This window comes from Danio rerio, chromosome 24, assembly GCF_052040795.2.
Source record: "Danio rerio strain M-AB ecotype USA chromosome 24, GRCz13ab, whole genome shotgun sequence".
In the NCBI taxonomy this organism is placed as follows: domain Eukaryota; kingdom Metazoa; phylum Chordata; class Actinopteri; order Cypriniformes; family Danionidae; genus Danio; species Danio rerio.
The window spans coordinates 9,244,984-9,267,110 of NC_141044.1; the positions used below are offsets into that span (position 1 = coordinate 9,244,984).

Sequence of the window (22,127 nt, forward strand, 5' to 3'; positions counted from 1 at the left end):
TTTTTGTGAAATTTATACAGAAATTCAAGTTTATTAGAGGTAATAATTTACAGACACTCACACAAGTGGATGGAGAAGATAATTGGGTAGCAGCAATTTTCATTAGGTACTTGGGTAGCACGCAATAGACAATCCACAGCTTGCTGCTTCATGCAATGTACAGCCCGTAATCCACATGCACGTGAGCTTGTTCCATTTACATTCATCCTGTCATTTACACACACTAAACATTTATCTACACGCCTCCACCTCACAACGCATGACTCTCTGGACTTCGAGCGACTTTAGGTGGATCATGGTAGTCACAACAGATAAGAGGTTTGAGTTTGGACAGGTATAAAGAATTCCTAAAAAGTCTGGTCAGTTCATACGTTTCATGTGAAAGCAATGAAAGTTACTCTAGGTTTAGTCCAAATAGACCCACTTCATTTAACAAAGAATACAGTGTAAACAAAGTTGACAGGTGCTTCACAAGTTTCAATTTAGCATTATAAAAAAACAACAACAGTTTAAATGACAATGCATAGAAAACAGTAAAATTCAGGTATAAGACATTGAACATTTACTTCTACATTATCTATTTTTACGAACATTAATTTAAATCTCCTGTTACAAATAGACATAACCTTCATGTATGTTACAAAGTCTTGTGTTTTCCTATAAGGTTGTTGGTGAATTGGAGCGAGTTTCTGAACATCTTGAGATGGATGAGTGTTATCAGTGCAATGATTAGACAGCTACTGCAGTAAACCACAAGCACAGTCCTCTCCTCCGGCAAAAAACACTTTGACAACTGAAATTCAGATTGGGAAAATGTGCCCTAAAAGAAGTAAAAACGAAGATACGACATTAATTAGTGAATTACAAATGGAATATTTACTATCTATCTATCTATCTATCTATCTATCTATATATATATATATATATATATATATATATATATATATATATATATATATATAAGGGATGTAACGGTATCAGAATTTCACGGTACGGTAATATTATAATATATAATATAAAACGGTATTTATTGAATCATTTACAGTGAAAAACAAAACTTATGAAAATACTCCAAAAAAGTGTCAAAAGTGTCAATGACATACAAATTAGCCATCTATCTGTAAGCTTTGAAACAGGAACTTCAATTTTAATAACAAAAAAATATTAAACCATGTAAAAAAAATAAAGTTACAATTTAGTATTGTTGAAAACTCATCACATTCAACATTTAATCACTCACTCACTTAGATAGAGATGGGTTTAAAGGAAAATTATCATATAAATATAATCTGGTAAAAGCTGGTATCTCTGGGCATTTACAATGTCCCCTGCAACAGAAAAAAACCCTCTCATTTGGGACTGAGGTTTCTGTTTGCGACAACACAGCTGATAAGAACTCGCGCGACAAGAGTTTAGAGTTTTCCAGCTCTTTTTCATCCCCGCTTCTAGCAGCACACTCCATTTCCGCATTACTGGATCTGTAGCGACAACAGACCGCAAGGGATGATGGTCAAGCATGGGCTGATGGGAATTGTAGTTTTCGCTACCTCCGCTATATATATATATATATATATATACAGAACATATTGTTTTCACTATTTACAGCAAAATGTTACTGTATTTTACAGAATACATTTTCTTTGGTTCTGAAGCAATGAAGTTTACTGAAGAGACTCATTATAGAGAATGTTTTTCACTGTGCACATACATAAACACCTGATGATGCTTGGTTTTTTCAACTGAATTCCAGATTACTGTCAGACAAGTTATGCTATCTAGGAAAAGTGTCTGTTGGCTCTCTGTTTGCTGCATTTAGTGGAACTATTTCATGTGGATGTTTAAACGGTTATGCTAAGACCAACTGAATGACTTGAAAAATTGTGATGTTCATTGCTACTGTCACTATTGGGATTCACTGCCATATTTTGCACCTGTTAATGGAGTCAGCGTAATGTGTGTGTGTGTGTCTGTGTGTATAATAGAAAATAACATATGCCACTTAGGCTACATTCACAAAATTGACAGAGTAAACAGCCCAAACCGCATGGAATCTGATCTTTTCACTTCATATTTGTGCTACTTTCAGATGTAGTATTAAATCAGACACAGATCTGGGGCCTCATGTATCAACGCTGCGTACGCACAAAAACTTTGCGTACGCCAGGTTTCACGCTCAGAATCGCTCACGTTTGGATTTACTAACAATGAACTGAACGTGGGAATGTGCGCAGGTTCACGGCAGCTTTCTGGCAGGCGTACGCACATTTTTTGTGCGTGTCTGTTTTATTTCCATTGGCGACTCCTAGAGGCAGTTGTGTTAAATTCTTCTCTACAAAGTGTCTGAGCCTTGCAATGGCAGCTGTATGAGACGGGTTCATATAGTAGGTATGTAAGATTTCCATACCATACAGTTGACCAGCTAAACATTAAAGCGCAAATTGCAGCAGTCGCAATGTAATCTGAGCAATCTACCGCACACACATTGCTATAAAGACACTCTCTGAAGATGAATTTGCATGCGTGAATCAGAAACATTTCCATTCAATAAATGTGCAAATAAAATATGATGCACAAACTTATTGATGATTCCTACTTGTCTTTCTCTTGATAAATAGTGGGCAAAATCTGATATGTAGCGGGGAAAAAAGAATAAAGAATTTATCAGACGCTGGATTCGAGCCGAGTTGACGCTCGAATATGTCTGTACATGATCTCATGCTTCTTATGAGGTGCGCCACTGAGACCGCTTAGGGTGCTGCAACATTTTACAGATATAAACCACACTATTTCTTTTTTAAATGCACTCAGTGCGATGTTCAGACCCAACTGTGTTAACCGTATCAGCTAAACTCCCACTCTATTTTTTTCTTTTGTTGTTAATTCCGGAGAACAAACTTGCAAATAACACCGATTTTCTCCGGTCTACCTCCGAAAGCAGCACCTCCATTTCACATTCTGTTCAAAGTTTCTCTTTTTGCTTGATTTTGCCGTTGCTTTTTCGTTGGGTTTTGCCATTAGCATAGTCATTAGCATATTCATACGGGGGAGGAGGCAGGGAGGGGTTTTGTGCTCGTGCATGTTGCGCTCAGTTTCACGTTCATTCAGATGTACAAAAGAATATGCGTGAGATTTGGCGTACGCAGTGTTTCATACATCTGAAATTTTTTCTGCGTACGCACATTTACAGCTTTGTGCGTACGCAATGTTTTAGTAAGATTTCCACGCAAGTCTTCGTACATGAGGCCCCTGATGTTTTGCAATGCTACCAGTGTGAACGGCTATGTCGGATTTCATGTGACTTTAACATAATCTTCGAGCGACATGCGTCATCATTATGTGCTGCAGACATCATCTAATACTCAGCAGCACAGTAGAACGGCACACAGGGCGATTACTGTACCACAAAGTTGGTTGTTTATGTTGCTTGTTAACTAATCTGGTTAACGATTGGGGCACGGGTTAATCGCGAAGCCGAAGAGCGTCGTGGGTGTTCCGGATAAGGGATCCGTGTGCAAAGAAGTGGGAACTTTCTCTTAGAGAGAGAAAAGGGCAGGTGTTTGAGCACCCAAACCCCCCTTCTTCACGTGTCTGTTGTTAATAACGAAGTAAAATTAAATAACTTTGCATACGAAGATGAAACAACTCCACCTTCACAGTTTAGTCTGCAGCTGCTCATTAACCCTTGAAGAGTTCTCTACACCAGTGGTCAGAGCACCACGTGCCATGGTTGTCATAAATCAATAATGATCAGTGTTTTCAATCACAAGAGACTTACTTTAGGTCTCAAATGCCAAAATACCAGCCTGATCTCATGAGAAACCATAAGTATTTTACGTCTTGCCAGTTTAGTGGCTAATTTGTACGAATTTGTGCGAGTTCAGTCGTACGAAATTGTACGATTTTAAAAAGGAGGCGTGGCAACTAACCCCACCCCTAAACCCAGCTGTCATTGGGGGACGAGCAAATCGTACTAAATTGTACAAATAAGATCGTACGAAATCATACGAATTAGCCACTAAATCAAAAAGTTACGAATTGCTGTGAGATTGCGTTGGAAATACACATTAATAGTAGCAGAACAGCCCTTTACAGTTCATGAAATACAACACGGTTGTCTGTGAAAAGGGTAATAATCATATAAGCATGATCTGACTATGTGCTTACCCCATGCAGTATACACACTGTGTGCAAAATTAGACATTTTGTGCTCTCCGTAATGTACTTTTGCGCATGCGGGTCAGTTTAGGACCATGTTCTGTTCACACTGGAAATCTGATACTGGCCACATTTATGAGAGCATTGTGAACAGCCATCAAAAAAAAAAATCAGATCTGAGGACAAATCAGATTTGAGGACTAAGCCTCGCAGTGTGAACGTAGCCTTAAAGAATTGACAAATATGTAAGGTGGTATCAGGGACGAAATAGGCTTTTTTGTTGTTGTAGTCTACAACAGATAGTCTACCTGGACGTAACATGACCTGTTAAAGGGTTACATATGGCTTCACACATATGGATTGGAAAAAAACAACAACTTTACACTCATGCTTTAATTACCAGGATGAAGCTGGGGTTATTGCGGTTCCTCCAGCTGAAGGATGGAACACTGATCTCAGGGTAGAGGTTCTCATGCAATACCTCACAGCCATTGTGAGTGTGTCCACTCAGAATGAGGCGGGGCTTGAACCACCACAAGAGCTGTGGAGAAGACAATAAGTGTGCTTTTAATATTCATATATTGCATATTTTCGATTATTCTTTTCAAGAACATTTTGGTATACAGTGTATGTAATGCTAAGTCCGTAAAATCGACAGAAGTCTAAATATCTTGTAAAGAACTGATGCCATGAACCAGAGGTCGCGTTAACTGAATATTTTACGTCATTGATGGATTTTTTTCAGCAGTGACGAAAAAATCTGAAGGTGATCCATCATTTTGACGAATTATGCTGAGGGGGATATATTGTAATTTGTTGCTAACTGTAATTCCCACTCCTGTCTAGCTGATGCCGATAGTCCTTGTTTTGTCTCCTCTTGTCACCGCTGCGTAGCAAAAATGTCACAGCAGCTAAGTGTGAGAAGATTCTTTATATGGCCAAATAGTTGTGATATTAATAATAAAAGTTAAAAATGTGGAAGTGATGCAGTGGACGATGAAGAACAAACAGACAAAAATCCTCAGTTGCCGACAGCTGCTGTTACAGGCCAACCAAGTGGCAGCAAGGTCAGGTGCTTTGGAGTGCGTTGTGAGCTAAGCACCACCCATAGATAAATACACTAGATATCGCATAGGGACCCTGAGCATGCGTCAATAGCGCCGCCACATTGGTACAGTGCTCCCATGACAAGTGTCATTCAACTGCACTTGTCAAGACAGTGTTATTACGTGAAGATGCGGGACTTTAGCGCTGTCTACAGGTGTAGTAGAGAGCAAACAAAGAAAACAATGCACAAAGGCAGAACATTTCATAGGTATTATTAAGTGTTTTTCTGTTTTTGTATGTTCTGAACTTTTGTGCTAATCAGGTAACGTTATTGATGATAACAGTCACTTACTGCATTCACCATAAGGCAAAGCAGCTCCAACTCACACTAAACACTCGGCTTATGCTAGTTTTGTTGAATAAAATCAGCAAACAATGCAAAAGAAATATGACAACGAGATGCTGCACTGCCAGAAACTTGTATTATTGTCGGCTAACGTTAGTGAAAGAGTCGTTCGGGGGATTCATTCACAAATGAATCGCTCCCTCCGTCAGTATGAGAAGTGAAAGCAGGAGAGAAGCTGTGTTTCAGGACATGATTAGATCAAATTTAACAGGGAGGGTGGATAGTACATTTCTGTACACACAAACACAAGCTTTTTGTCAGTAATGCCCGTGCGGTCACTGATCCATCAATGTAGAAAAGTGATGTAAAATTTAAATTTTCGTAATTAGAAAAAAAATTACATACTAACATCCAGGAAAACTCCCGATCATAGATATATGTGTATATGTGTATATCTCTGGCTTTGGATGGCCACAGTCCTCCTCTGTACCTTGGTCCCGCATTCATTTTAAAGGAGCGCTACCCTGTAGCAAGATGGCGGCACTATTGACGCATTCCGTCCAATAGACAACAATAGGCCAGGCGACATCTAGTGTATATATCTATGAGCACCACCGAACGCAGGTGCAGAAGGAGCGCATGCTGCAGCATTTTTTCCTGGTGAAACGAGTGCTTGCAGGATCGGTAAATACCACATTCAGAGAATCCAGATCAACTTCTGATCACTTTCTTAGGAGAAATGTTTCCTAACTATAAACGCTGGCTGAAGTGGCTCTAGTAATTCCAGTCTCCAGTGTTACAGCAGAACGCGGCTTCAGCCACCAGAACAAAATTAAAACTGTCAGGAGAAGTCGACTTTCTGAGGTAAAGGCACAGATTTTAATGACAATTGCCTCTGCATCAGTCTCCCTTGATGCGCTTGATTACACACAGGCAAGCACCCAGTTCAGGTTGACGCAGGAGAAAGATATGAGTTAAGGCAGATAGGAGTTTTTGTTCCTTTGTCAAATAAATAAGTGAATAATTTAGCCTATATGCTCGTCATGCAAGTTCATTATTAAAACATAAATGAAAAAAGCAATTAGAAAATATGCAGATTAAATGACGGTCAATAACAGGTTATGACTGAATTTTTACAACCCTCTCCGTCAAAATGACGGACAATGAAAAAGTCTAACGCGCCCTCTGCCATGAACATCACAGACTTTGTAAAATGTAGATTCATTTTTAGTACCAGCTCACTGATTAATGCCTGTTTTACATGTACTCTGTCTGCAGTGCATTTGCGGTTCTGAATTATTTCTGTACCCATGTTAACAGGTCACAGCTTTCATACTGCATGCAGTTGCATTCTGGCAGTCTGTTGTAATTGCGGTGCAACTGTAGCCATCCACCGATCGTTTCCACACCGAGGCTATTTTTGCTGTGCTGGATATGGCCAAATGAACATTGATTGTAAACATTCTACATTTACATTAATGATGGATACTAGGATGGCCTTCATACCAGAAAGAGATCAAGAAGACTCTTATTTATTTAGTTCAACGGTTCTTCACAAACAACAAATGCTGTCCACAGTGTTATTGAAAAGAAAATAACTTTTGGGAGCAAACAGAACATTACCCAAACACATGCAGGGCTCAAGTTTCAAATGGAAGCTAGACAACATGGGAGCATACAGCAAGGGATCACATTATGACCTGCAGATACATTCTGTATGACCTGTGGATTGTCTTGCCTCTTGTAGAAATGTGTGAACACTGATCATTAATAGTCATTATATAGTTCGGTGGCTGGGAAGCAGTTTCCTCTGCTGTTGGTGGCATAAGTAAGATTTACAATGTTTGTATTTGAAGTACAATGTTTATATGTATTAAATTGTATACAGTGCATCCCGAAAGTAGTCATAGCGCTTCACTTTTTACACATTTTTTTTATTATACAGCCTTATTTTAAAATGGATTAAACTGATTTATTTCCTCAAAAAAATGTTGAAATTGTTGCAAATTTATTAAAAATAAAAAACCTGAAAAATCACATGTACATAAGTATTCACAGCCTTCGCCTTGAAGCTCTAAATTGAGCTCAGGTACATTCTGTTTCCACTGATCATTCTTGAGATGTTTCAACATGTTAATTGGAGTTCACCTGTGGTAAATTCAGTTGATTGGGCATGATTTGAAAAGGCATACAACTGTCTGTATAAGGTCCCAGGGTTGATAGTGCATGTCAAAGCACAAACCAAGCATGAAGACAAAGGAATTGTCTGTAGACCTACGAGACAGGATTGTCTTGAGGCACAAGACTGGGGAAGGTTGCAGAAACATGTCTGCTGCTCTGATAGTTCCAATGAGCACAGTGGCCTCCATCATCCATAAGTGGAAGATGTTTGGAATCGCCAGAGCTCTTCCTAGAGCTGGCCGGCCATATAAGCTGAGTGATCGGGGAGGAAGGGCCTTAGTCAGGGAGGTGATCAATAAGCCGAGGGTCAATCTGTCTGAGCTCCAGCATATCACCATACAGGCCTGCATGGTAGAGTGACCAGATGGAAGCCACTCCCTGCCTGTAAATTGCCAAAAGGCATCTGAAGGACTCTCAGACCATAAGAAACTAAATTCTCTGGTCTGATGAGATTAAAATCAAACTCTTCGGAGTAAATGCCAGGCGTTGCCGTTTGGAGAAAACCAGGCACCACTCATCACCAGGCTAATACCATCCCTGCAGTGTAGCATGGTGGTGGCAGCATCATGCTGTGGGGATGTTTTTCAGCAGCAGCAACTGGAAGGCTAGTCAAGATAGAAGGAAAGATGAATTCAGCAATGTACAGAAACATCCTGAATGAAATCCTGCTTTAGAGTGCACGTGAACTCAGACTGGGGCGACGGTTCATCTTCAAGCAGGACAATGACCCAAAGCACACTGCCAAAATATAAATGAAGTTGCTTTACAACACTCGGTGAATGTCCTTGAGTGGCTCAGCCAGAGCCCAGACCTCAATCCTATTGAACATCTCAGGAGTGATCTAAAAATGGCTGTACACCGTCGCTTCCCATCAAACCAGATAGAGCTTGAGAGGTACTGCAAAGAGAAATGGGCAAAAATTCCCAAAGACAGATGTGCCAAGCTTGTGGCATCATATTCAAAAAGACTTGAGGCTGTAATTGCTGCCAAAGGTGCATCAACAAAGTATTAAGCAAAGGCTGTGAATACTGGTGTACAACTGATTTTTCAGGTTTTTTTATTTTTAATAAATTTGCAACAATTAAAAAAAATACATTGTCATTATGGGGTATTGTGGGTAGAATTTTGAGAATATAAATGAATTAAATCCATTTTGGAAGAAGGCTGTCACATAAATGTGGAAAAAGTGAAGCGCTTTGAATACGTTCTGGATGCACTGTATTATTTTACATAAACAGTGGATCAAATGGGTGACAGTAAGCACACTGCAAACGTATGATGTGTGAAAGCACAATAGCTAATTCCTGTATCAGTGTTGCATACGTACATCTAGACTCTACACGCACTGCAGACAGAGTATGGTTAAAACAGGCGTAAGTTCAACACTCTCTATAAAACCAAGTGTGGACACAATAAATATGCATTGTGAAGTGCAGTCAGTTTCTTCTTGTTTCACCTTTTTAGAGGCATTCTTGGATATAACATCATACCGCTCCTGGAACAGCAGGTACTGTTCATCCAGAGGGGCTGTGTCTACACCTGTACACATAGCATCACTTACTCTATATAGAGGGTAATGCTGGGAAACATCGATATCATTATTGCAGGGAAGATATATGCTGCAGTTCTCAAAGAAATATATTAATCAGATATGACTATAAGATAAATGTGCATCATTAATAAATAAAATAATTAGTTATGACTGATAAAGCCAACCACATAAACTCACCTGTAGTAGAACAGGTGCTGCTGGGGAAAAACGTGGGGCGTTCTTGCACTGGCCATTATGCTGTGCACCCTAAAAGTGGGTAAAAAATGTATATATACACATGAGAGCCGAAAAAAAAAAGTAAAACCTAAAAAAAACTATATTCCAACATTACAGTGCAAAGAATAAAAAAGAGGTGCATTCTGGTGACAAAAAGGGACAGCTACTTTTCCAAAGGGAAAAATTCCCTTGTGCCATTCCAATGAAACATTGCCATCGCTAAAGTGAACATTTTTACAATACAACTAACTGAATGAAACATAAATGGTTTGTAGTGATCAGCGGTAAAGTCAGAAACTTGTGGAAAGTGGAGATTAATTTCCAATATGAACAAATGTTGCAGAGTTAACACTTAAAGCTCGTTTCCACTGACTGGTCCAGTGCGGTACGCTTCGGTATGGTTGACCTTTATCAGGTTTGTGTTTCCACTACCAAGGGTACCCTTTTGGTGGGCGTGGTGTACGACAGAAAGTTTCAGTCGACGTCATTTTTGCTCGAGAAAATGTCTACAGTAAAGATGCACAGGTCGTTTACATATCATATGAGAAGCACTACTCACAAAACAGATGCTTTATACACATAAATACTTCTGTATAAATGTTAATGACAAACTTTTCTACGAACAGCAGATCAACTGCAGATCAATGACGAAAATAGCTTACTGTAATGTCTGTAATTATATTAAATAAATAAATGCAACATATATGAACACACACAGACCCTTGCAGTCTCCGATATGTTAGCAACTACAAAAAAAACTACACACAGCAGACATTTAGGGCCCTATCATACACCCTGCGCAGTGTGGCGCAAGGCGTGGCGCAGTAGTCTTTTGGTAGTTTCAGCTTGGCGCAAGAATCGTTTTGAGGCGTTGCGCTACGCTCTTTAAATAGCAAATGCATTGGCGCTCATTTTTGCATCCATAAGCGTTCTGGTCTAAAAAGGGAGGCGTTCTGAGGCGGACCGCTGGCGCGTTGCTATTTTGAGAATCTATAATAGATTTTTCATTAGATCAAAACTAACCCGGTCTAAACTCCGGCGCAAAGTTGCGCCTCGCTTATGCACTGCTTAATACGCACAAGAGAGCAATAGGCAAAAATATCTTTACATATGAAAAAATTTAAATATTAAGGATATATATAGTAGGGCTATATAATTAGAAAAGATATAGAATATAAATATAAAGGAATAAAATATTACAAAACATATTATTTTCTAGCCTACATAAATATGAAAAATCACTGCTTTTATGTCTTCTTCATCTCGGGAGGCTTTTTCAGTTCATTCATAACAATTTGCTTTTGTATAATGTTATTATTATTAGCAGTATTATTTATTATATCCATATTTATATTTGTTTTATTAAAAACAAGCTTAGATTTGCCCATCTGTCAGGTTTTAGACCATATGGGGCACAGCATGTGTTTTAGGATATAACTCAGGTTTTTGAGCACATTTTGCTATTATTATTCATTTATTATTATTCATTTATTGCTGGAAATTAGAACTGAATTTAGAAATAGTTTTGAAACGAATATTTGCGCTTAACAAACAAAAGTATTTATTTATAGACTAATTGATGTCTGTGCAAAGGTTTCCCTATCCAAGAGCGAAAGTGAAAGTAGTTCCATTATCTCTCATTCTCACGCAGTAGATGCTCTGTTTACCAGTTTTCTGTTAAAAAACTGTTAACTGTGAACTGTTTGCTTGTGAAATGCTAATTTTTTCCACTTAGACTTACTTTGCGTCCTGTAAATAGCGAATGCTCTCTTGGCGCGACACAGCTGACTCTTAAAGGGAATGGGAGATGAGACTCTAATTGGTTTATTCTCAAAACACACCTATAACTCATTAAGAAAATAAACTCAACCCTTTTAGAACATGCGCCGCGGCGCAAGGCAGATTTCCCGTCCTTAAATTAGTAAAAACGCGTTCTGACACGCCCTGAAAGCGTTTGCGCCCTGCGTTTTGCGCTCAGCGCATGGACCGTCAAAATAGAGCCCTTAGTGCTTATTTAGGTTCAAAAACAACGCAAAATATAGCCTACAGTCAGAGCAAACCTCTCATCTGTGTCTGTAATCTTCAGCAGCACATGTAGCCTCTGTTAGAGAGTAATTCCATCATTCATAGTTCACATTAATCCGAAAGGTGAGGATAAGAGTTAAACATGGCAGTTCATGTTTGCTGAAAAAATAACGTGCTCCTTTTTTCCGCCTTTTCTTTTGTTTTCGCGCTTCACTCTCGCGTTGTCAGTTTCTGACAGGATCGGGTTTCAAAAGCACGTCAATAATCAAGCGCGCGTATTATTATGTGCTCAAGAAGATTGTTATTTCAGATATAGACGCGCAGTGAGCGCAAGCAAGAAAGTGAAACCGCTCACGCTTCAGACTGGCACTTGTGTAAAGGCACTATTAATGCTGAGAAGTACATAGAGATTTTGGAGCACAATATGTTTTCCAGGTAAGTCAAGAGATACAGTATGTTGTGTTCCTGTATATGGTGGATATTATGAGACGCACAACCCATTTTTTAAAATCCAAATAAAAAAGCCATTGTGGCACTGCACAAGACAAATTGGAGGACTGCACAAGAAAAGATGTGCATTCTTATCAACCAAATCTGTATCATATTGGCAAATTTGCTACTAAAAGAAATCTGAATCAGCCATGGAAATTGCATCACTAAACTTTTGAAGGCTCACAAATTTAATTCAACTCCTAACTGACAGTAGTACTAGCTCCGAAGTAGCACCCTGGTTCATGCTGGAGGAAAAGCAACAATAGTTTAATTTCTTTGTTTCATCTACATGTGTTAGATTCTTGGTTCTACTGATAGAAAATGTCCAAAATATCATAGGGTCAAAGTAAAGAAGAAAAATGTATAGTTACAATTAAAGGTGAAACTATTATACGAATTACCTGAATGGAGCAATTAAGAGCATGTGAGAGCTTCTGTAACTCCTCCTCCACGTGTTGGCAGATGGGGCAATGATCACCATGTAATGCAACACTGTTCACCAGCAAGAAACTGTGGAGGTGGTGGGAGAGAGGGAGGAGGAAAGCAAAAGAGTTATCACAATCCATGGGTAAAACTCTATCATTCTAATTTGCATGATGACAACAACAAGCAGATATTACTTGTGTTCAGTTTGGTTATGCAAATTCCCATTGTGCTGACAGAAAAGGTGCTTTGTTTGAAACTGTCATCTATGTAAGCGGTCTTTTATACATGAACCCTTTAGACCAAAGGTCCCCAACTTTATCACCTCGGACCAGTCGATTTTACTGGGATTACTGAGAAGTGTTTTGTAGGTTGCTAAGTGACCATCAACAGTTTACTCAGAGAATGACAATCTGACAACATTACCAACACTCTGATACAAGTTTTATTTATTGAGAAAATTATAAAGCACTGCAGTGTTTGTCTGAGATAATTAGTCTACCAAAATATGTATATTCCATACGAAGTATTAAGCTTGTCAGTCAGTTCTTGTCACGTGACTCGTAGTGCGCTCGCAGCATTCATTCAACTGGGTGCATCTGGTAGGCATGAGTGCGTCATGCCACTTGCACACACAAGCCGCACACCTCCATTGGAAAAAACGAACTTGCACGAACTGCGAAAATACACAATATGTGAACGGCCCCGAAAAGGCTGCCGTCATTTGCGATCTCCAGCAATTGATCTTTTTTCACACACATGGTGGATTCGCCTGATTTGTTGACAAATAGGTTGCAGATCTATTCCTTGGCAGTTAGCAGATCACTCCACTGGGTCTCTTCCCCTTAGCAAAAAAACTTTACAAAAATGTCTGTTTCTTACTCGTTTTGCTGCTTGTGAGTTAAAATTGGGCGCTCAAGTTGCCGAGATATAAAGCGAGAGAATACGGTCATTTTTTAAAATAACAGATTTTTCAAAATAACATATTGCTCAGACTTTATTGTACTTGCTTTTAATGTATTTGAACTAATACTGCTGTTGATTAGCATTACCTCCTGGACTATTTAAAAAATGCAATTTAATGGGAATGGAAAACAACTGCTGCAAGTCATTTTCCCCTCATTGTCAGCAGTGATGGGAATAACGGCATAATAAATACACGGTGTTACTAACGGCGATACTTTTATCAGTAACGATAAACAGACGTATAACAGCTGTCAATTGTCTTTGATTCCAGAACAGATTGGAGTTGTCAGTAAAATTCAGTTCTGTACTGTATCTTTACTGTTTCTGAAAGGTCCCAGATATTAGGAAAATCTTCAATATGTGATATTGTAGTTGAATATTGCAACTTCTGTTAGATTATACAAAAAAAAAAAAAATCAAAGATCATCATTTAAAATCAAACATGAAAAATATTAAACATACTAAAATTATACGATTTATTTCAGGATAAAAATATCTGTCAAGGAAAGTGCAAACATTAATAGTTGAGGAAAGCTATCAGACCTTTATCATATTTCAGTGATTGACATCTCCAACTAAGTTTGGAGACAATATGACTCTGGTAGGGCTCAATAGTCCTTCAGCAATAAACAGCTAATTCAATATACACAGGGGTGATAGTGGAAAAAATTCCTGAGCCTGAACTTTTTTTCCTTGCCCCTGAGGTGAGTAGGGGTGGGGGTACTATGTATGCAACGCACTTTTAACACATAACTTTTGGGCCCCTGGGCCCAAATATATTAACAGCCGATGTGCAACCCTGATCATCATTATTGTCAAGTGGCTCTTTTTAGACACATGCCAGTAATGTCAGTGACACATGCCAGTGTCAGTGATCTTGTGACATGTGCCAGTAGGTGTCAGTATAAGCACGTTATAAGCACATTAATCTTATAAGTCTCTTTGCTTTAATATTTAAAAATCATTAGGCAAATGACACCTGTTATCTTACATGCATATATGTTATGAGTTTTCAACATGCATTTTATTATAACTTTTTAAAGGATATTATTTAAAATACCTTAAAATGAAAATAAATTAAAATAATAAAATAAATGAATGAATTAAAAACATAGAGAAGTCCATATTGTAGGGAACAAAGGAACTGCCAGGATGCAATAATATACAGTACAACAGATAAGTGTAACCCCTCCCATACATAAGCATGCCACAATAAATTTGACTGACATGTACTGTCAAATGACTATATTACGTACGGAAGTATGACTACGAATACATAAAATAAATGCGTTTAAATTAAAACATCGTGGAGTAGCTCAGCAAATAAACTAACTTGCGACGCGATAAATTAGGTTAAAAGTCGCGTAATGATTAAATATGGTTTTGCTCGTGTTAATTAATGTCATAAGCTTCGCCGGGTGTCGATGTCACTGCAGTGACATGCAGCGCGACACTCTGATTGACACAGGTCACTACACATGCCACTAGCGAGTGACACATGACAGTGGAAAACCGGACGTGCCACCGGAAGTGTCACTACACTCAGTGGCATGTGCAGTGTCATCTGTACGTCAGATGTCGTGTCACTCCATGTTAAAACTGCTACTGTGAATCCGCGTTCAAGCGCACACAATAAGCTAAAACTCGCCCCAAGCACCGGCAAAAACAAATAACAATGAATGTGTCGAGGAAAGAGTAAGGACATATCTTAATTATTTATTCTGAGTCAGTGTCGCAAAGATCCTGACTGGCAATCTCCTCTTGGACTCGCCTTTAGAGTGAAATTCATCTTTACGGATTACATGAAGGAGTTTTTTTGTTTTCGATTTGTTTAATTTCGTTAAGTAATAATTTAAAGCTTTCTATAAATATATTTATTATGTCTGTGAGGCATATACATTTTGCTTCATTTTGTTAAGCGCTCCTGTTTAAAAACCAGACGACAGAAAGCGCATAATTTTGGTTTTCTTTATTTTATAAAAACGTTTTTTGATGTATTACTCGTACTTTGTGAGCAAAAATGAAGGATAACTTTAAATTGCTCCCACTGAAAAAATGCAAGTGATTGCTCTAGCGCCTCGATGTCCTGCAAGCTTTTCATAAGCAAACTATGCGCCTAATAGCACACATTCTTTAACGTTTAAGCTACCATTGTTTTATACTTGAACTGTTTTATATCTTTTATTTTAGGCAAGTCGTGATGATCTGAGAAGGCAAACTGATCAAACAGACAATGATGGTCTTCCGCTGGGCGCTGTTCGTTAAAAAAAAACGTATTTTTAACGAATAAAAAATGCTCCAAACGTTTTTCTAAAGAAGCCGAATAAAAAACGAAACTAAATATAAACACTTTGCCATTACATACAAAACTGAACTATTTCATAGCTGAAACACTAAGTTGTTTAAGGAGAAGGGGGAAATATCTTTTTGTTCCGTCTATTGCTTCACCGTTATTTCGAGATTAAACCCAGCGTAAATATGCAGATGTCATTCCCAAAACATATCAGCGTATATGTGCCGAAAACGAAAGTTTCATACAAATTCTGAATGGATTATAGCCTGGAAAGTGCAAAGCACGCTCCTCTTATTATCACTAAAAAGCGTCACTAATCTTAGTTCATAGAGATCTCACAAAGATCCGTTATAATTTATAAAGCTCTCTAAATTACACAATTAATCTTTTATTTACATGGCGTCTACACTCAAAAGATGATTCACGAGCACACAAAATGGCACTTAATAAAAACCAACCCGGCGCTTTCAGCAGTGAGTGAATTCTGTTAATCTAGAGAAATGACAGATCAATATCCGTGAACCTGATTTTTTTTCCCCGCAGCCACAGTACGCCGGAAATCCGGCGTGGTGCCGGAACGCTATCACCCCTGTATACATGTATGAAAACACATAGTTTACTTTAATAAGAACTTTAAGCAGATGTGCTTACTTGACTCCTTTAATGGTGAGAATCCTTGCTGATGTAACATTAAATACCTGCTCAAACCGCTCTAACTTCTGCTTAGTCATTCTAATAAAAGGAGAGACAAATTATAAACAAATGTACATTAGTCAAATCAGACATTTGCAAAAAATATACTAAAATTCTATTAAATACAAAAACAAGTTTTCAAAATATTTAAACACTGCAAATATTTAGAATACATTTTTTTAAAAAAGGAATTCAACATTTCATAAAGACTGTACAATATAGTAAAAACTCACTCATGATGGAAGCCAATGTCGTGATTTCCAACAAGAACCACAAGCTTTGTGTCAACAGGATGACGAAAGATCCGTTTAAAACGTCTGACATCATCTTCCCAGTCCTGAATTAGGAATTACAGAGGTTAAATGGCTGATGTAACTCAGTTAAATAGTTTTACATAAAGATTATTGATTAATATTAGTATAATTAGTATTAATAATGCCATTTAATGAATTTGTAAGCCATTCACATAAAGCTACAATTATTCAAACCATATTAACCAGATACCATATGAAAAGAAACAGTGTGATGGAAAAGGTGTTAAACGCTAAACCTGTTATTTTTTGTTTTGTTTATTGTTATTATTATATGTATATTGTTATCATTCTATTGATGCGAGCCACAGATTTAATGTAAAGGCTGTTATTACTTTATGTATTAAAGTTCAGCAACTTGGTTTGTTGCAAAAAGTCAAGTCAATGAAAGTCCTTTCCCCCTCAGAAATCGTTCCTCAACTATCATTACCATTAATAAGTGTGTGTATTGTATTATGTTAAGCACATTTGAGCATCACATATTATTTGCACATTTATCGAATGGAAATGTTTCTGATTCGCGTATGCAAATTCGTCTTCAGATGGTGCCATTATAGCAATGTGTGTGTAGTCGTCGCTCCGATTATACCGGGAAAAACCGGCGATCGCTGCAACTTGCTCTTTAATGTTTGGCTAGTCAACTGCATGGTATGGAAACCTTATATACCTGCTATACATGCGGATGATCCCGTCCGCTGCAGCTGGCATTGCATGGCTCAAAGATACTTTGTAGTGTGCAATTTAACACAATTGCCTCTAGGAGTTGCCAATGGAGATAAAACAAACACACACAAGAAATGCGCGTACACCAGACATGAAGTTGTCGTGGACCAACGCACATTCTCACGTTAATTTTATCGTTAGTAAACCTAAATGTGAGAGTTAAACCTGACGTACGTTGATACATGAGGCCCCTGCTGTACTGCTATCCACTGTGTCTGCATTTTGACCCGGGGATTCAGGAAGAGAGAAGTCTTCATTTTGTTTTTATATAAACATGACTATCTTTTATGTTTGATATGACAATGATATAACAAAATGTGGTTATTTATTATATGAAATTATGAACAGCCTCTCATAGATGTCACAGGGTTTCTGCAGATATCATAATGTCAAATTTAAGACCATTAAGTATTAAATTGAAAACCTATATCACAATATCAAAAACACGCATGCTTATAAAGAAAAAAGTTAAATTAAAGTTAAATATATTATATTATATATATTATAGTTAAATATTAAAGACTACAATTATATTTTTGTATTACTTGAAGAATAAAAGCAAAAAAAGTACACTTACTAAAAAATACTGACTTTATTTTTATTTTGCCCACTCAAACAATTCACACATTACTGGCTGGTTAGTTTTTGTCCTCTACTGATACTGTATGCTAAAAAGGCAATAATGATCCATCATTCCTGACCATTATCCCCAATAAAGCCTAGAAAACAGGGCATCAGTATAAACTGATAAGTTGAAATATTCTTTTCCAGTTATCAAATAAGTAATTGGTTTCTTAACTATAGTTTTTTAACAATTAACAAGTTTTAAATCCAAAACTGTAAAAAACACATCAGTGTAAAACCTATAAATAGTGGAAACTCTGTAATTGTGTACCTCGGTCACTTTAAAAATTACCTCTTTTGGTTTAACAAACTTATCCCTCAGTTTTTTCCAAACTTTTTAACAAAAACTTTTTCACAGCTGTTGCAATTTCTAGCCAAGAATTATTTATATATGTCACCCCTATGATCACGCATGGACGGATCATAAAGATATCTGTACAGACATACCCATTTCAGACAAAATCTCTTCAAAGTGATTCATATTCAACTTAAATGAAATGTGGCGTCATGTGAACTTTTCGCTCGAGTCTCAAAGAATGTTGTGTGCTCCGCCAGTGGAAATCCTGTCACGTGCACCCAAAGCGAACCTCCACAAACAGAGCGATGACGTCACATTCGTAGAGCAATTACAGTAAGCTTATTGGATATTGCAACATTGGTCTCATTTGTAGTTGTAATACCGCAAATTAAATTTGGACTAGTGAAATAAAGAAACAACAACACCAGGAAAACCAAGCAACAACAACAAAAAATTATTTAAATGAGCATTAGATGTAGCGTTACATGAACATGGGAAAAATAAAGACCTGTGCAAAAATATTTAAGACCTAGAACAGCGAATTTAAGACTTATTAAGGCCTTAAATTTAGTTTTTTTTAATTTTAGACTTCTTAAGACCCTGCGGAAACCCTGTGTCACTGCATTAAATTGCTTACTGTTTATTTATTTGCATTTCAACTTTGTAATCTAAAAAATCATGGGTCTCCTCACATTTTGTATTGGCTTTCTTTTTATCTTGATCTGGTGACAAAAGCCCCTCTTTTTCCCCTGCTCTGCTCACAACAGCTCCACGCTAGGGCTGCACAATTAATCGTAAAAAGATCGCGATCTCGATTCGACTCCCTAGACGATCTTAATCCAGCATTTCTACGATTCTGTCAATCATATTTTCAAGTTCAGGAGAGAAGCAATGGTGGCCGCACAAGTCTTCACATTGTTTTATACTGTATACGTTGTTCAGCAACGTGGACACCTCCAAATGGTGTTGAAGAAGTCACATGCTGTATTTATAAGATATAATTCACCTCAAAAGTGTAATTTCTGTCTTCATGTGATGTATTTACGACTGCAAAATCATGAATGAAGTTTACATTAGTGAACAGAACCTGCATAGGCTATTACAGGTAATAATGTTGTAAATAACATTCAGTTTGTGGCACAGAGTGATCGTAAGGGAGCCCACGGGAAGAGAACCGCTCTTAGTAGTGAAAATGAAACCGAAAGGGCACACTGTGTTGCCAGATGTAGCTGACTGACTCCAAAACCATGGACCAAAACCCGCTGAAATGCAAAAATACCAACCCAGTCTTCTGTATTCACGAAAATCACGTCAGTGACAGATTTTAAGCAGGAAAATTACAGATTGTAAGCACATGTCTCAAACACAATACTTCAACATCTGAATTATCATCAGCATTAATGCCCAGGACAAATCTGAAGTCTGTTCATGTCCACCATTCCAAGTCTATACAAAATTAAAAAGCCTATTGCTGTTTTACCATATGTTTGAGAATAACAATAATAAAAGCCCCCTCATAATCACCTTCATTTTAAATCTACAGAATCATGAGAAAATCGTGATCTTTATTTTAGGCAAAAAAATAAATAAATGTGATTCTCATTTTAGCCAGAATCGTGCAGCTCTACTCCATGCCCATCATGAAGCATTTTTTGAAAAAGTTCTAAGGTAGACTTGAACTAAAAAAGGGGGTTTCGTGACCCTTTAATGATTTTATTTTCATACTTTGTTAATGATTAATTATTCAAATGAAAAAAACTAAAGCAATGTGAGACATCAAACAAATGAAAAGTTACATAATCCTCATGAAGTGCTATTATCTCACTATTTTTTCTCACTTTCTATTTTTTAAAACAATCTGCAGCTTTGTATTTGGAGTTTGTAAGTCTGTACCTGACTGGTGCTCCACTTGCCCTCATCAAATACGTCTCCTAAAATGAAGACAACTTCTGGGTTTAGAAGCCACATGGATGTCTGAAACGCTCTTTCCATTTGCCATTCTCTGTTAAAAAAAAAAACAATAACACAATAATTATGTGCAGAATTTACAATTGTAATTTTAAAATTGTAATTAAACTGTATAAGTGATTCATTCATTCATTTCCTTTTTGACTATAAATCTATATATTTTTCCAGCAACTAAGATGGTGCCCCCATCTGGAGTTCAAGCCGGCCCTACGCAACATGCATACTTTTTTGGCAATACAAATCAGCACCTCCAGAAAGCTGGTCAGCAAAGGGAAGCAAGAGAATGTCAGAGGCATCTTACAGAAGTGTCAAGCTTTAAATAGGGAAATGATCTAGCATGAAGGTCGCTGGTTCAAGCCTTGGCTGGATCAGTTAGCATTTCTGTGTAGAGTCTACATGTTCACCCCGTGGTTCATCTTCGGTGCTCCGGTTTTTGGGTATGAAATTGTCCATAGTGTATGTGTGTGAATGAGAGTGTATGGGTGTTTCCTAGTGATGGGTTGCAGCTGGAAGAGCATCCGCTGCATGAAACATGTTGGATAAGTTGGCGGTTCATTCCACGGTGGCAACTCTTGATTAATAAAGGAACTAAGCTGAAAAAAAAATGTATGAATGAATATTAGCAAGATGCTTATGGTCCGATCCGATTTAATGATTTATGTCAACTAAGCTAAACATGTTTCACCAGATTCGGAGATTGGATGAATGGATTCAAAAACTGTGGACTAGTGGATTTGTAAAATGAGGCTATTTCCAAAAACAAATTAAAAATCCTTTGGTTTTTGTTTAGTTCACGATTGATTATTGTAATGTTTTTTTTTATTATTATTAGTTTATTTAATTTATTTAGACACCAAATAAGAATGCTTTGGGGAAATTATCTAGGTTATTTTTGATAACAAAAACATTGCCAGATAATTTTAGGGAGTTTATTATAATTTTAAACAACTTAAAGAAAAAAAAATATGGGTTTACCTAACTTCCTAAATAACCAACAGAATGTTTTGGGAAGCAACTCATGCTGCGTCCCAATCCTCATACTATCCATCCTAAATAGTATTTGAAAATAGAATTACTATGTCCCAAACCAGTATGTTGAAAAGAGTATGACAGGTTCCCGGATGGTTTGCTATTTCTTCCGATAAGAAATTTAAGTGTAGAAGCGTCCATAATCTAACCGCTGGACGTGAATTCAATTAGAACTACAAACGCGTTTGAAAAGTGTAAATAGACTACAAACATGGACGCGCGAGACCAACCGTCAAGTACAGAGAGGCTTCGGTAAAGATGTTTGAATTAATGTTAGTCAATATCTAGCCCACTGGAAAACATTTAAATCGTATTATCTGTGTTATATTTCATCTGCAACAACAATACTGAACTTATATAAAGATGCGTTTGGACGTCTGAACGTCTAAATGCATTATCCAAAGACCTGAGGAGATTTCTCTGCATGTGCATGAAAGACTCATGAATGGGAAATTAACTTGCTGCTGCTTCTCTAATAAGGTAGAAAATTAAATACCACAGAAATGTGGATGGTAAGTGGATGATTGACAGGGGGCATAAGCAACACAACGATGTTAAAGAGGAAGTAATATGTCCCAATTTTGCATACTCAAAAGTATAAACTTTTCCTTCACAAAAAAAGTACATACTTTTAGGGCGTAGTATAAATATGCGAATTGGGACCCAGCATTAACATTCTGGAAACCAACAATGTTAAATGGGAAAATGTGATGATAATAAATAAGACGTGATGCATTCGATAGAGAAGCCTTTTATTTTTGAACAAACGAACATTGTTCACATCG

The 22,127-nt window shown here is 37.5% G+C and overlaps 2 protein-coding genes across 12 annotated transcripts in view; one reads left to right on the top strand and one right to left on the bottom strand.

Annotated features, from left to right (window-relative positions):
* mppe1 (metallophosphoesterase 1) overlaps positions 1–22,127 on the bottom strand; it is a 22,586-nt gene continuing 459 nt past the window's right edge. Inside the window, exons 3-10 of one of the 3 annotated variants that reach the window (XM_087308630.1) lie at positions 20,239–20,347; positions 16,623–16,726; positions 16,348–16,428; positions 12,416–12,524; positions 9,459–9,527; positions 9,186–9,308; positions 4,556–4,696; positions 1–820 (exon numbers count right to left, since the gene is read on the bottom strand). In XM_087308630.1, the coding sequence (XP_087164756.1) occupies positions 638–820; positions 4,556–4,696; positions 9,186–9,308; positions 9,459–9,527; positions 12,416–12,524; positions 16,348–16,428; positions 16,623–16,726; positions 20,239–20,337 (909 nt within the window). In that variant the 5' untranslated portion in view covers positions 20,338–20,347 and the 3' untranslated portion in view covers positions 1–637. 3 annotated transcript variants of the gene reach the window in all.
* The window catches only part of LOC101886891 (ADP-ribosyl cyclase/cyclic ADP-ribose hydrolase 1), a 15,430-nt gene continuing 14,653 nt past the window's right edge, over positions 21,351–22,127 (top strand). Inside the window, exon 1 of one of the 9 annotated variants that reach the window (XM_087309199.1) lies at positions 21,351–21,822. The gene's annotated coding sequence lies outside the window, so the exon portion shown is untranslated. Of the gene's footprint in view, positions 21,855–22,127 lie in introns of all 9 variants that reach the window. The other 8 variants (XM_087309202.1, XM_087309205.1, XM_087309195.1 and 5 more) reach the window with 8 other exon arrangements.